Source organism: Rousettus aegyptiacus, unplaced genomic scaffold (genome assembly GCF_014176215.1).
Source record: "Rousettus aegyptiacus isolate mRouAeg1 unplaced genomic scaffold, mRouAeg1.p scaffold_m13_p_15, whole genome shotgun sequence".
In the NCBI taxonomy this organism is placed as follows: Eukaryota; Metazoa; Chordata; class Mammalia; order Chiroptera; family Pteropodidae; genus Rousettus; species Rousettus aegyptiacus.
Window position 1 is genome coordinate 59089400 of NW_023416290.1, and position 12528 is coordinate 59101927.

A 12528-nucleotide genomic window follows, 5' to 3' on the forward strand; every position below is an offset into this window, starting at 1 on the left:
CTGATGCCCCCGTGTCTCTCGGCAGATCTGGGTGGGCGGCACGGGGCTGTCGCAGGGCAAGACCAAAGGGAAAATCTACGTGATCGACGCCGAGCGGAGGACGGTGGAGAAGGAGCTGGTGGCCCACAGCGACACTGTGAAGACCTTGTGCTCCGCCGAGGACAGATACGTGCTGAGCGGGTCCGGCAGGGAGGAAGGAAAGATCGCCATCTGGACAGTCGAGTAACCGCGGTCGGTGCCGATCAGGGCCGTGCGCCGAGCGAGGCCGGCGGGCCCGCTGCCCGCTGCCCGGGGCTCGCCCAGCGCGGGCGGCGGTCAGGCTTTGTCTCTCTGGGACTTTCCTGATTAAACTGTACCCTGTACCGACAGCGTGTGGGGCTGGGGCACTTCGCAGGCAGGCGACTGAATGACCTTTGTGATAACCTCTGCGAAAGTTCCAGAATCCACGACCTGGAGGGCCAGCCCCGGAGACAGCTGGAAGCAGTTAGGCAAAGTCACACGTGACCTGCAGACCTCAGGTCTCTGGTCGGCCTTTCCTCTGCTTCATTCGGTCGGTCGGTCGTTCCTTCATTCATTCATCCATCCATTCAACAGACACGTGCTAGACACCAGGTTTACAGCCCCACAGCCTTACGTGGACTTCCTGCTTCCAGCAGAGCTTACGAGAACGGGTATTTTTAAAATGACCTTTTTGAACCTGCCCTTGCTGTCCCCCATCAGAGCAGGTGACCGAGGCCCGCCCAGGGAGGGGACAACACTATAACGAGGCTGCCTGCACAGGGGTCGGGGCAGCTGAGGCAAACTGTTTTTTCTTCTTAACTAATGCAAAAGTTCTGTAACGAAGAAACCCAGAGAGCCTTTTTTCTACCAAAGATCAGACCTAAAAGTCCCCTCTGCACCAGCCTGTGTGACCGCGTCCCGGCGAGGTCACTGACTAGATACCCATGTACATTCCATTCTGTTGGCCTCTTGTGTGTGCTGTGTATGTATCTGCAGATGGTGCTTTGTTAGTTAACTAAAGGTGATCTTATTAGCTATAAATAACTGTTTGCAAGGAAGACACTTGGCACATTCTTACTGTAGTATTGAGGTTTCACTCCCTAACTGACCAGCAAGGAGCCTTCGGTCATGGTCGCTGGGCACGCAGGGAGCCTCCGCCTGCCGCCTGTGTGCAGGCCCGTGGCCTGTCCCCTGTGGGCCCAGCACGAGTCCAGTTGCAGGGGCTGCTGAGCCCTTGACCCTGGGCTTCTGGGGCCGGGACAGTCTCTGCGCCAGGCCATGCTCACCCCCCAAGGCCTCGGGGTGCTGTTCGGGCCTCCAGAACAGGGCTGCGTGTTGCGGAAGCGTTTGCGGGCCTCTGGCTTGGTCTATGGGATCCATTTAGAAATGATGTTTAGGGGCACTGAGTTTCCTGGGGTGCAGGGAACAGCCAGGCAGCCCAGCCCCCACCTCAAGTCTGCTTACCGAGACAGTGTGTTCCCAACTTCTAGAAGGATGGCTTGGCCAGCAGCGAAGGGCGGAAGGTTGAGTTCTGCTTTTATAAACATGAAAAATTCCAGCAAAAGCCTGTCAGCAATAAATTATTTAATGCCACACGTAACCAGTGTTTTCACCTTGTCGATAATAAACTCTTGTTTACTAAACACTGACGTATAGTGTCCTTCCTTTTTGCAACATCAGCTGGCAGGAGAGACTTTTAGAAATTTACAGGAGCTCTTGGATTTGCTCTCACCCTAACCAGCCAGCAAGTGATTTTAATGCACTTTTCGTATTTTTTCTTTTCTTTTTTCTTTTTTTAGACAAGGTATCCCTTGGTTGACCTCAAAGATTACAAGGACCTTGTCAGCTTACAGTCCCTTATTTTTTTATTTTTTACACCTACAGCACCTGGTCTTCCTAGGTGGTCTCCCATCCAAGTACTAACCAGGGCCGACCCTGCTTAGCTTCCGGGATCAGACATCGGGTGTGTTCAGGGTGGCGTGGCTGTAGGTAGACTTTTTGTTCCTTTACCCTTGGTGATCACTTCTCCTTGACAGCGATTTCACTGGAATGTGCCCCTAGTGCAGAAAGGCCAGGGGCTTTCGGGCCACGGTCATTTCCATAAAAGAAAAAGGGGCGAATGGGGGCGCCGGGTGCAGGGTCTGCGTGTGTGAACGGGCCCTCCCCTCTGCGGGCGGGGTCTGCTGACACGGACAGGGCGCCCGTGTGCCTGCGGGGTCCCCCCCCCCCCCGCACGTCCCTGCCTCGGCCTTCGGGACCTGAATCAAACTGGCGAAAAGCGGAGTTTACCTTGACCGAGATACTTTGGTGTAATTTCGGCTCTGCAGCCTGTTTGAGACAATACAAAGAAAGCTCAATCGGGGTGGGGGAGGTGGGGCGGAGCTGGCACGGCCCCGCCCACTGCCGAGAGGCCCGCCCCCCCACGCCTGCGGGGCGGGGGCAGGGAGCTGCGAGGATCACAGGGCAACGTCTCGGAAGGTGTGAACATACCACCTGATCTCAGGTGACACCTAGGCCGAGTGTGACTGTGACGTGCGAATGAAAAGTGCACGGCTTTCCATTTCCAGGAGACTTCTCAGGAGACGGAGGGCCAGGCGGAGGAGGCGCCCTTGGTCCCTGCCGCCTGGGGGCGACGCCAGGGGGGTCCCCAGGGGCTGAGGCAGCGCTCAGGGATACTCCAGAGCTGGTTTCTCTGGGACATGCTGCGGTGGCAGTGTGACCTTGGGGGCGCACAGGACTCTGGGAAGCTCTGGGTTTCTGTGCCTTGACACGGAGGTAGCCTGGGGCCCTGGGTGAGGCTGGGGACCTGGGCACAGGACCCAACCCCTGTGAATGGAGACACTTCTTTCCTGCAGGGCTGGTTTAGAAACTGAGCCGGGCCCAGGAGAGGCTGAGGGCAGTCCCTCCCAGGCTGCTCGCTGGGCTGGGCTCCCGTGGCGACATTAAGGAACGGGCAAGTAGCCATGTGACAGCTGCCGCAGAGGGCTGGACAGTGGCCCTGCTGGACAGTGGTCCGGTCCTAACCCCGGAAACCTGAGAATGTGAATTTATTGGGAAAAAGGATCTTTACAGGTGTAATTAAGTTAAAGATCGAGATCGTCCTGGATTAGGATGGGCCCTAAGCCCAATGACAGTGTCTTAGGAGACACATTTACAGACCTGCAGAGGTGGGAGGCCCAAGTGCTTGTTACTCAGGTGTGTGCACACGCCGAGCCCCACGGAGCTGCACAGCTCTCCCTGCGCGGGTCGCTGTGTGCAGATTCACCCCGGGGCCTGCGGCTGCTGATAAAGGCGATGGGAATATCTTTAATTTGATGCCAATAAATCTGACAACTTAGAACGAATGGAAAAATCTGAAAGACATGAACAAACTGAAATCATTCCAAAAGAAACAGATCGCCTGAGCAGCCTCGTGTACAACAAAGAAATTTAACTCGTAATTTAAATCCTTCACATGGATGGAGCAAACCTGATGGAAAGAATCCACCGATGAATTTTTCCAAACATTATATGAGAGTGAACGCTTCTTATCTCGTTGAATGAGGCTGACATTGCCTTGCTACCCAAACCAGACGAGAAAAAACAAGGCACACAAAAAACAGATCAAATAAAATCCAGGAATACAAAAAAGAATAATATCTTACGACCAGGTGGTAGTCGTCCCAAGAATGTGAGGTTGGTTTAATATTCAAGACCAGGATGTGGCTCCATAGTGTAGCGGTTAGCACGTCTGCTTCACACACAGAAGGTCCTGGGTTCGCGCCCCAGTGGAGCCACGGTCCTTGGTCTACCGCCACGCCACCCTGATGGAGCCCATCGGCTGATCTCCAAAGCTAAGCAGGGTGGGGCCTGGTTAGTACTTGGATGGGAGACCATCTAGGAAGACCAGGTGCTGTAGGCATAAATGACAATAAGTAAAAAAAATATCCAAAACCAACTGATGTAATTCATCATCTTCCAAAGCCAAAAACGAGAAATCACAAGTTCATCTCGATAGAGTCAGGAGAGTATCTGACATAATTCAACATCCATCCATGATAAAAAATCTCAGAAAAGTAGAAGTAAAAAGAAACTCCCTCAACTTGATAAAGGATAGCTAAGCAAACCCCACACCACACTTAGTGGTGTAAGACGAATTCCTTCACTAAAATAAAAAATGAGGCAGACATCGCTCATAGACTGGGAGAAAATATTCACAAAATATACATCAGATAAAGGAATTATATCCTTGACACTCAGAAAAACCAACCAACTAAGAATTTAGGTTAGAAGATAAACGGATGACAAATACCGGGAAATCCAGTTAACAGCTAAAGGAACTGCATGTCAACCCAGCAGGAGACACGGCCACAGCCCGGGGACGGGCTGCCGGGTCACAGGGACGCCAGCAGGGGGCGGAGCACCTACATCCTCCATCCCCTGTGGGGAGGCAGAACGCGGAGAGCCCCACGGGAGAGCCCCACGGGAAGGGTTTTTTACAAAGTTAAGGACGACACGCTGGTACGGTTCAAACGAAACTCCAGGCAGCGACTACAGTGACAAAGGGCGAAGCGGCGGCTGCCACGCGGGGGCGCGGAGGGCAGGCGAGGGGCGCGGGGACCGCCGCGGGCGGCCGCGGACATGCGCACAGACACTGCGGACACGCGCACGGACGCCCGCGGGCCACGTGCCGCCCCCGGCCCGAGCCCGCAGGGAGGCCGCGTAGTCACCGCCCGCGGCCCCCGCTCCCATCGTCGTCGGGGTCACACTGCGAACCAACTGTCCAACCTCGACCCCCTCGTGCCGTGTGGACGCGGCCGAGTCCGGCGTCCCCTGCGTCTGTCGCAGCGGCCCCCTGGCTCCCGCCCTGCCGGGGCCCTGCCGAGTCCTGGGGGGACCCAAGGGGATCCCCACGCTCACCTTGGAACTTCTGTGTTCCTACCATTTCTAAGGACCCGGGAAAGGACCCGGTGCTCCCCCTTCTGGGCGCAGTTTCTCGATCTAAAAATTCCGGTCCCCTCTCCACGCTGTTGGAAGGACCCGGTTAGTAAGACGTAGACGGACGGCGAACAAAAGGCTTAAAATGAAAGCCCAGGAGCCCTGGCTGACGGCCAAACGCGAGATTTCTCATTAAAAATTCGATTCTCTTCACTAACATGTTTCTGTCTACACACGTCCTGCTTGAGGCCTCCCACTCTTCCTGGGAAAACCCTAACGTGTCCTACTAGGAAGACAAGTGAGCGTTGCAATTTTATAACGATACAGACGAAATAGATGTTTATTTTCAAATAAAAACAAAACCGAAAACTTAATACTTTTTCAGGAATGTAATATCTACATCAGCAAATAGGGATGATCAAATGTTTTGCTGAACAAAAAATGTAGATTATAAACTATGCAGTGTGGTCCAAGTTTCAAGAAACTTTCTGCCTTAGCTGATGTGGGAACGGTTGTCCAGGCGTTTGGCCTGGGACACTCATTTTTGGTTATCAAAGGCGTGCAGTGCATCCTGGGACCAGCACCCTGCGGGGCGGGGGGCGGGGGCACCCCGAGGGGAGGAAGGACCACCTGGGCCGGAGCAGGCACCGTGCTGGTGGGGGCTCCATCCGGGTGGACAGCAGGGGGCGCTGCACACCGGTGTGAGCCGGGCGAGGACACAGGCAGCCTGCAGGACGTGACGCCCCGCCCCGCCCCTGCGCAGTCCAGAGCAGCCCTGCACGGGGCACCGCAGCAGCAGGGGGACGCGGAACCCCGGTCTCACACAGGGAGGTGCGGGGAGTCCCGCCTGTGGGGCGCTAGGTCACAAGCACGGCCCAGGCTGGAGAGGGGGAGTGGTGGGTGCTCTGGCCTCCATCCCCTGGCTCGGGCTGGACCCTGGGCTCCCAGGGTGACCTCGATACTAGCCCCCCTCTCCTTCCCACCTCCGCCGCCCCTCAGCACCCTGATTCAGCACCCCCAGTCTCACTGGGGGTCAGCGGCCTTTGAACGAATCCACGTGTCCTGAGTCCAGATCTCACCAGCTGTGTGACCCTGGGCAAATCCCCACCCCCTTCATTTCCTTATCTGCCAACTGGGGGTGGGGGGGCTGTCATGGCCGCTTCCAGCCTGCCTGGTTCCAGGGTGCCCACACCCCCATACTGGGTGGCAGCTCGGCCAGTGTGCTGGCCGAAGGTAACCAGAGCCCAGGTTCTGAGCGCCCCCCACATGCTCTACAGGTGGAGGACCCTACTGCCCACTCACCAGGAAGGGCTGTCGGGCCTGTGGCCACACCTGACCCAGGACCTGACATGGCGACGGTGCCCACACAGCCAGCGAGCCGGGTGGGCGGGCGTCACCCCAGCTGGCTCAGCCTGAGCCCCCACCTGAGCCGGGTGAGGCGGGCAGAGACAAGGCCCCCCAGCCCCCGTCTGTGAGCTGACACTCAGCCTGGCCATAGTCCAGGTGTGGCCTGCCCGCCCCTCCTCGGACCCACCTGGGACCCGGGGGGGGGGCAGAGGGAGGGGCTGGGGGAAAGCACACAGACCCACCCGTGTGGTCACCTTGTAGGAAGATTTATTAGGATCAGCTACAAGGCAACCAGAGGGGAGCCCGCAGGGCCCCGGCCCACATCCAGGTCGGCCGTGCACGAGGTGGGGGGGTCACACAGCCCTGTGCACAGCGGGGCGGTGACGGCACACGCACGGCCAGCGTCCACCTGGAAGGGACGACGAGGCCCAAGGGCTCCGCGCTGGCACCGACAGGCGCCAAGCCGCTGCGCCCGCCTGGTCGGAAAACGACCGTGCGGGGTTCCTCCCCTTCACAACCTCTTCCTCATGAAACAGCGTGCGTTTGACGCACGGATATCGTTGCTAAAATCAGTGTTTATTTAACACACTGACATCGTTGCTAAAATCAACGATATCCCATGGCCAGTTCAATGGAACCAAACAGCTTGTTCCGAGATGCCCAGCAGATGCTCGCAGGGCTCGTCCTGCCTGTTGCCCTCGGCCAGGGCCTTCAGGGGACCAGGCCACAGAGGCACTGCCCCCGTCCGAGGCGGTGTTAGAACACACTCACCCAAACCAGTCTGCAATCGCACGGCACACAGCAGCCCTGCCTCCCGGCTTAGACACGAGGCGACGGCTCTGGGAGTTTCGAGTCGGCGCAGTCCTGAAATGATCTGGCGAGGACGGGGCTGAGGGGCGAGGCGTCGGCCCTGTGGTCCGCTCGTGCTCACGCCGGCGCGAGGAGCCCAGGCGGCAGCTCCGGGCTGACCGGCAGCGACCCCTCCACCCCGGGCCAGGCGCCTCCCTCCCCTGCGTCTGACCCCGTCAGACAGACTTTGGTAGCAAACATCCGAAAGGCTTCCAAAGGCTTAAACCCTGCCGAGCACGAGCGCTCGCCTGTGCGCTGAGCGGGGAGCAGCCGGCCCGCCCCACCGACCGGTCACCTGGATCCTCAGCGCTGTCGCTCCTCCAGCAGTGGCCTCCACCGAACCTCCTTTGATGTCCTTATTTCAGATCATAGCCACGTTCAAGGTCGGATCTCAAGGGTCAACGCCCTTGTCGGGAGGTGGCCCCGCCACAAGCTCCTCTTGCCTCCCAGGATCCGGGCCCTGAGCCCGTGTCAGCCTGAGCCGGCCGTGGAGGGCGGGAAGGGGGCCGGGGCAGGCGCGTTTGGCTCACTTCGGACCTTGATCTGGGCCCCCTTTCACCCGGCCCGTGTCCCCCCTTCCTGCCGTCTCCCTGTTTTCTGTCAGGAGGCCCCTGGAGGAACAGGATAAATTGGCTGATAGTCTGCCACCTGGATGCCCCACGTGGTCTTGAGAACCTGCGATCTTCAAGCCCCGAGCTTCACAGTGCATCCAAGTGACCTGCCCCGGGCCCCCTGTGACAAGGGGTCGGGGCCCCCCGGGCCGGCTGAGTCTCGGGAATGCGTGGGTGCTCTCAGTAATAGGAGGGCCACTTCCTGTCCACACACAATAGTCACGGGCCGTTCCCAGTGTTTACTTAACACACAGAAAACGCTCGTGTCTTGCAGCTGGCCTTTGGAGGGAGGGTGCCCGGCCTCAGAAGGCGTCTGACATGGACAGGCACCCGAAACACAAGCCACAAAGGACCACCAGCGGCGGAGACACGGCAAGGCCAGAGACCAGTCGAGTACATTAAACACAGTCATTCCTTTAAATATCCAGAAAATTCAAGTAATTTATTTCAAAATTGCTTAGTTTCATCTTGAAATATATATATATATATATTTACTTTAGAATGATCATATTGCAGCATGATTCTCATGCATTTTAAAGTACTTTTTTAAAAAAAATTAGCTTGAGGCAGCGAAGTGTGTGAATGTCCACTTTGTCCGGTTCACGGGGAGGCCGCCCCCTCCTGAGACTGACCGCTCTGCAAGAGCGACGGGAGCTGCTTGCTGCAGTGTGGCCACGGACCACGTCCGGCAGCTGCGGCGTTTGGCGACGGCTCTTCCCAAGGTCCAGGGCTGCCCGCCGAGCCAGGGGCAGCGCGCTGAGCCGCCCGGCTGAGGACCTTCCGCTGCAGACACTCCCGTCACCGTGCCACTGTCCCGATTCCAGCGTCAAGTGGGCTGAGCGGGTGACGACGTCACAAGAGTTCAGCAGTGTCCAGCCTGGCCGCAGGCCTTGGGAGGGCCCCGCCCGCCCGGAGCTCTGCCCTCAGGGATGGCCCAGCAGGTGGTCAAAAGACATCAAAGTGCAGCTGAGAGCCTCCAGGACCTTGCCCAGGAGGCTGCGCTTGACACGCCCCAGGGGAGGGGCGCCCCCCGCGGCCCCTGCAAACCCCCCTTCTCTGCCCGCCAGGAGCCCCGAGCCCTGGCCCCTCCCATCTTTGGTGTGCGGCCCCCTCAGCTGCCGGGAACAGGGTGCCCTGGGCACAACGCGCCAACCTCTCTGAGGAGAGATGCTAAAAAACAGTAACAAAATAAAAAAATAACAGTTCAGGGGGAAAAATTTTTTTTTCCCCATAAAATAATGATAAAGAAAAATGCTCTCCAACAGCTGCAGCACCGACGTGTGGCGAGGTCTGACGGGTCCAGAGGAAACATTTGGTGAACACGTCCCAGTCACTGACTACACGACCGTGATCTGACGGACTCAGACAAGATGCAGCAAAGAACACCAGACGGCCTGTTTCAATTATGACTTCAGAAATACAAAATATTATTTTTTTTCTAAATTGCTTATGGTCTATATTGTAAATCTGCTTTACAATTTAAAAACATGCAGAATAATATACCTGCAGAATAAAACATAAAGTTGAAATCAAAAGATCTTTTTCAATTAAAAATAAAAAAGATTTCAAATGATTCTTTTAATTGTGGAAAAGTAATTAGTGTGGTATTTCTGCCTCGTGGCTCAACCTACCCTACCGCTAGTGAGTCTCCGCTCCGCTCAGTGAAGAGGCTCGGGGCCGCGGGGCCAGCTGGGCAGCGTGAGCCCCGCCTGCCGCCCCGCGGGGACGCGTGTGGGCACACGTGCGGGGGTGTGTGCACGCAGGGGTGCGGCTCAGACCACCGACTCCGTCTCCACGGGGCCCGGCAGGCCCTCCCTCCGCGAGAGCCTCAGGACTGTGGGCTTCTCGCCACCGCCTCCGCCGGACGGCTGGGAAGACAGGCCTTTGTGCTCCTCCTTCGCCTCCTCCGACACCTCCGGGTAGATCACCAGGAACGTGGCCGTCAGGAAGCCCAGGAAAGAGCCCACGGAGGCCACCACGGGGATGACGCGCACAGTCCCCACGGCGTCGACCACGCCCCCGAGGGCGGACGCCACGAGGATCTGCGAGATGTAGACCTGGCAGGAGAGGATGGCGCAGTCGATGCCGAAGCCACGCCTGGAGCTCCCGGGGCTGTGCTGCACGTACTGCAAGAGACAGAGCCACGGTCAGCGCCACGGCCAGCGCCACGGCCTGACCCCGGCCGCGCTCCCCGCCCGCTCGGCACGGCACGGCGTGGTCAGCACCACGGCCAGCTTTCCTGCAGTCGCGCTGTACCTCGACTTAGAGGCTCAGGTTTCCATCAGCTTGGTACTTGGTAGGCACCGAGCACCGTCATTCCAACACGTACTCGACGCGAAACATTGAGTTATTCCGCGTTCTCACCACAGCGCACACACCCAGTCACAGCGAACGTCGCGTTAATAAGTTGAAGAGATTAGAAAGTCAAACGTGGCTTAGGCTCAGAAGAAAGGACATGCGAGCTGACTGTGCGCCCTTTGCCCGTGAAGGGTCTGTGTGTTAAGTCTGAGAACCATTGTCTACACCCGCACAGTGTTTCTTGAGCACTGACAAGCGGCTCGTCTGACCCGAAGTGCTGCATGTGCACAACGCACACCAGGTTTCGGGGCCTGGGTGAGAATGCGACCTCTCAGTGTTTATGTTCAGAACGTGCTGAAAGTATGTTTTGGATGCACCGGATCAAATACACTATGACAATCGATTTTAACCGTCTTCACCTTGTGCTGTGGCTGCTGGAGTGTAGACCTACCTCGGTGGCTTGCACTGTCCGGTGGGACAGAGCTTGCCCTCCCCAGTGGCCTGAGAGGGGACCACGGGGGCAGGCAGCCTCCTGCTCCCCCAACAGCAAGCTGGGGGGCACCTGGCGCCTGCGGGCAGGTAGCCGAAGGAACAGACCCCCTGCAGCCGGGAAGCCTGTGCCAGACGGGCCCGGGCAGAGGGCCGCTCCGGAACAAAGCCCCAGGAGGCCCCTGGGCCCTGTGCATGCCCTTTGTGTGAGGCGCAGTGTGGTCTAGGCGAGTGGGAGATGAGGCAGGCTTTGGAGCCAGGTGGCCCGCAGCCCGTCACTGCGCGCGCCCACACCCTGCCCGCCAGCCCCCGCGGCCGCAGACGCACCTCCTTGATGTCGTGGTACTGCCCGAGCAGAGCGTAGGGGCAGTAGGAGATGCTCATGGACACGATGCCCATGGTGCTGATCATGATCATGGCGACGTAGACGTTGGCAAACATGGCCATCACGGCCGTGCCCACGGAGAAGCCCAGCGTCCCCAGCACGTAGATGACCCTGATGCTCAGGTCGTAGTTGTCCAAGTATTTCTGTAACAGGGCTGCAGAGAGAGCGCGGCCTCACAGGACGCTGACTGGCAGGCGGCCGCTTCACGCCTGCATCCCCGCCCACGCCGCTGCCCTCATGCCCATGCCACAGGGCTGGACGCTGGCCCCCCAAGTGCTTGCAGCTCGCTGTGCCCAACGTCCAGGGGTTGCAGACGCTCAGGAAGAGGTCGGCCTCTGGGTCCCAGACCCCATCAACTGGCCCATCCTGCTGCTCCTGGCCCCCTGCCCTGCCCAGCCGGCCTGGCCCCGCCCGCGGCCTCCCCTGCCCTACACCAGTCCTGCTCTGGGGACTCGGGTCGCTGCCTGTTCCCTCGCGGGTGCCCGTAGGCCTGGAAAGACAGACCTCTCTCTGCTCGCCCGTCCTGACCCGGGAGCTCACCCGTCACCCCAGCAGGAAGCCTCACAGCAACGACCTGAGAACTGTCAAAGCACCAACAGCCATGTGACCGTGACGCTGGCTTCCAGCTACTTCATGTCATGTGGCTCGTCCACCGTCAAGTCTAGGCCAGGCTGACACAAAGCCGGCCACCTCCTCCATGGTCGGGTAGGGAATGGCGGGGAGGCCCCTGACTGTGATTACGCCCCACTTAGAGGCATGCGTGGGCACGCCGTGGCCAGGACTGACGTCTGTCACCCCAATCCCCATCCACCCAGGATAATAACTGCTTCCACGCAGTGGCCTCTCCACACCACAGACGTTCCTGCAGCTACCCCGCCCGCAGGCAGGCCCCGAGCTCGCCGCGGCCCTCACGCAGGACCCGGTGCCCACCCCACCTCCCTCTGTCCTCCTAAGGCCTCAGCGGCATAATTCCTGCAGTCTTGCCAGCACCTGAGCCCGCCCCTGGTCAGAGCCCCCCCACCCCCGGGATCCCCCTGCAGGGGCCAGCTCACAGAGAACTGCCACACTGGGTTCTCGGGCCTCCCGGTTCCCAGTAACGGCCTCCGGTGGCTTTTCCCTGAGATGACGCACGAGTTTCCATGATTCTGTCCCCGTGAGACAGACAGCCTTGTTTGAAGGGGCAGGACACCCTCGGCCGCACTGCCGCACCCGGGGACCGCTCACCTGAGCAAATCGCACCAGTAGCTGCGTAGATGACGAGGCCCCAGCAGCCCATCTTCACGCCGGCGTTGTAGGCCTGCCAGGCGGTCGAGTTCGAGGGAGCCTGTTGCAGAAACGAGACGGGCTCAGGGGACAGCGACCTCATGCCACACCCTCTGGGCAAAAGAGGTTGTTTCACATCTCAACTGCAGGCAAGCTATTTAAAGAGGTGACGAGCAGGGGCCAGGCCCGTGCGGCTGCCACACGGAGGAGCTCAGACCGACCCAGGTGACGCAGCCCCAGGCGCGAGCCAGCGAACACCACGGGGACAGAGGCGGCGCCAGCCGAGCCCAGCCGCGGGCGATAACCGATCACTGCGGAAGGTGTGAAGTCCGGGAGCCGGGGGCACGCGGCTGAGGGCCGAAGCCGCGC

General features: G+C 59.0%; 2 protein-coding genes, 1 non-coding gene and 1 pseudogene across 12 annotated transcripts in view; 2 read left to right on the forward strand and 2 right to left on the reverse strand.

Moving 5' to 3' along the window:
• The window catches only part of DENND3 (DENN domain containing 3), a 32224-nt gene extending 30575 nt beyond the window's left edge, over positions 1-1649 (forward strand). For 3 of the 5 annotated variants that reach the window (XM_036233096.1, XM_016135987.2, XM_016135985.2), the window contains one exon: positions 23-1649. In XM_036233096.1, coding sequence (XP_036088989.1) covers positions 23-226 — 204 coding nt within the window. In that variant the 3' untranslated portion in view covers positions 227-1649. The remainder of the gene's footprint in view (positions 1-22) is intronic. The other 2 variants (XM_016135989.2, XM_016135986.2) reach the window with 1 other exon arrangement.
• Positions 1650-1875: 226 nt separating this feature from the next.
• LOC118612144 lies at positions 1876-1991 on the reverse strand (annotated as a pseudogene).
• A 1712-nt stretch (positions 1992-3703) lies between these two features.
• Positions 3704-3776, forward strand: TRNAV-CAC. The gene has a single exon. It is a non-coding gene; the product is annotated as a tRNA-Val (tRNA).
• A 4371-nt stretch (positions 3777-8147) lies between these two features.
• Positions 8148-12528, reverse strand: part of SLC45A4 (solute carrier family 45 member 4) — a 52124-nt gene continuing 47743 nt past the window's right edge. For 5 of the 6 annotated variants that reach the window (XM_036233098.1, XM_036233097.1, XM_036233101.1 and 2 more), the window contains exons 6-8: positions 12121-12220; positions 10839-11050; positions 9497-9850 (exon numbers count right to left, since the gene is read on the reverse strand). In XM_036233098.1, coding sequence (XP_036088991.1) covers positions 9497-9850; positions 10839-11050; positions 12121-12220 — 666 coding nt within the window. Of the gene's footprint in view, positions 9851-10838; positions 11051-12120; positions 12221-12528 lie in introns of all 6 variants that reach the window. The other variant, XM_016135991.2, reaches the window with a different exon arrangement.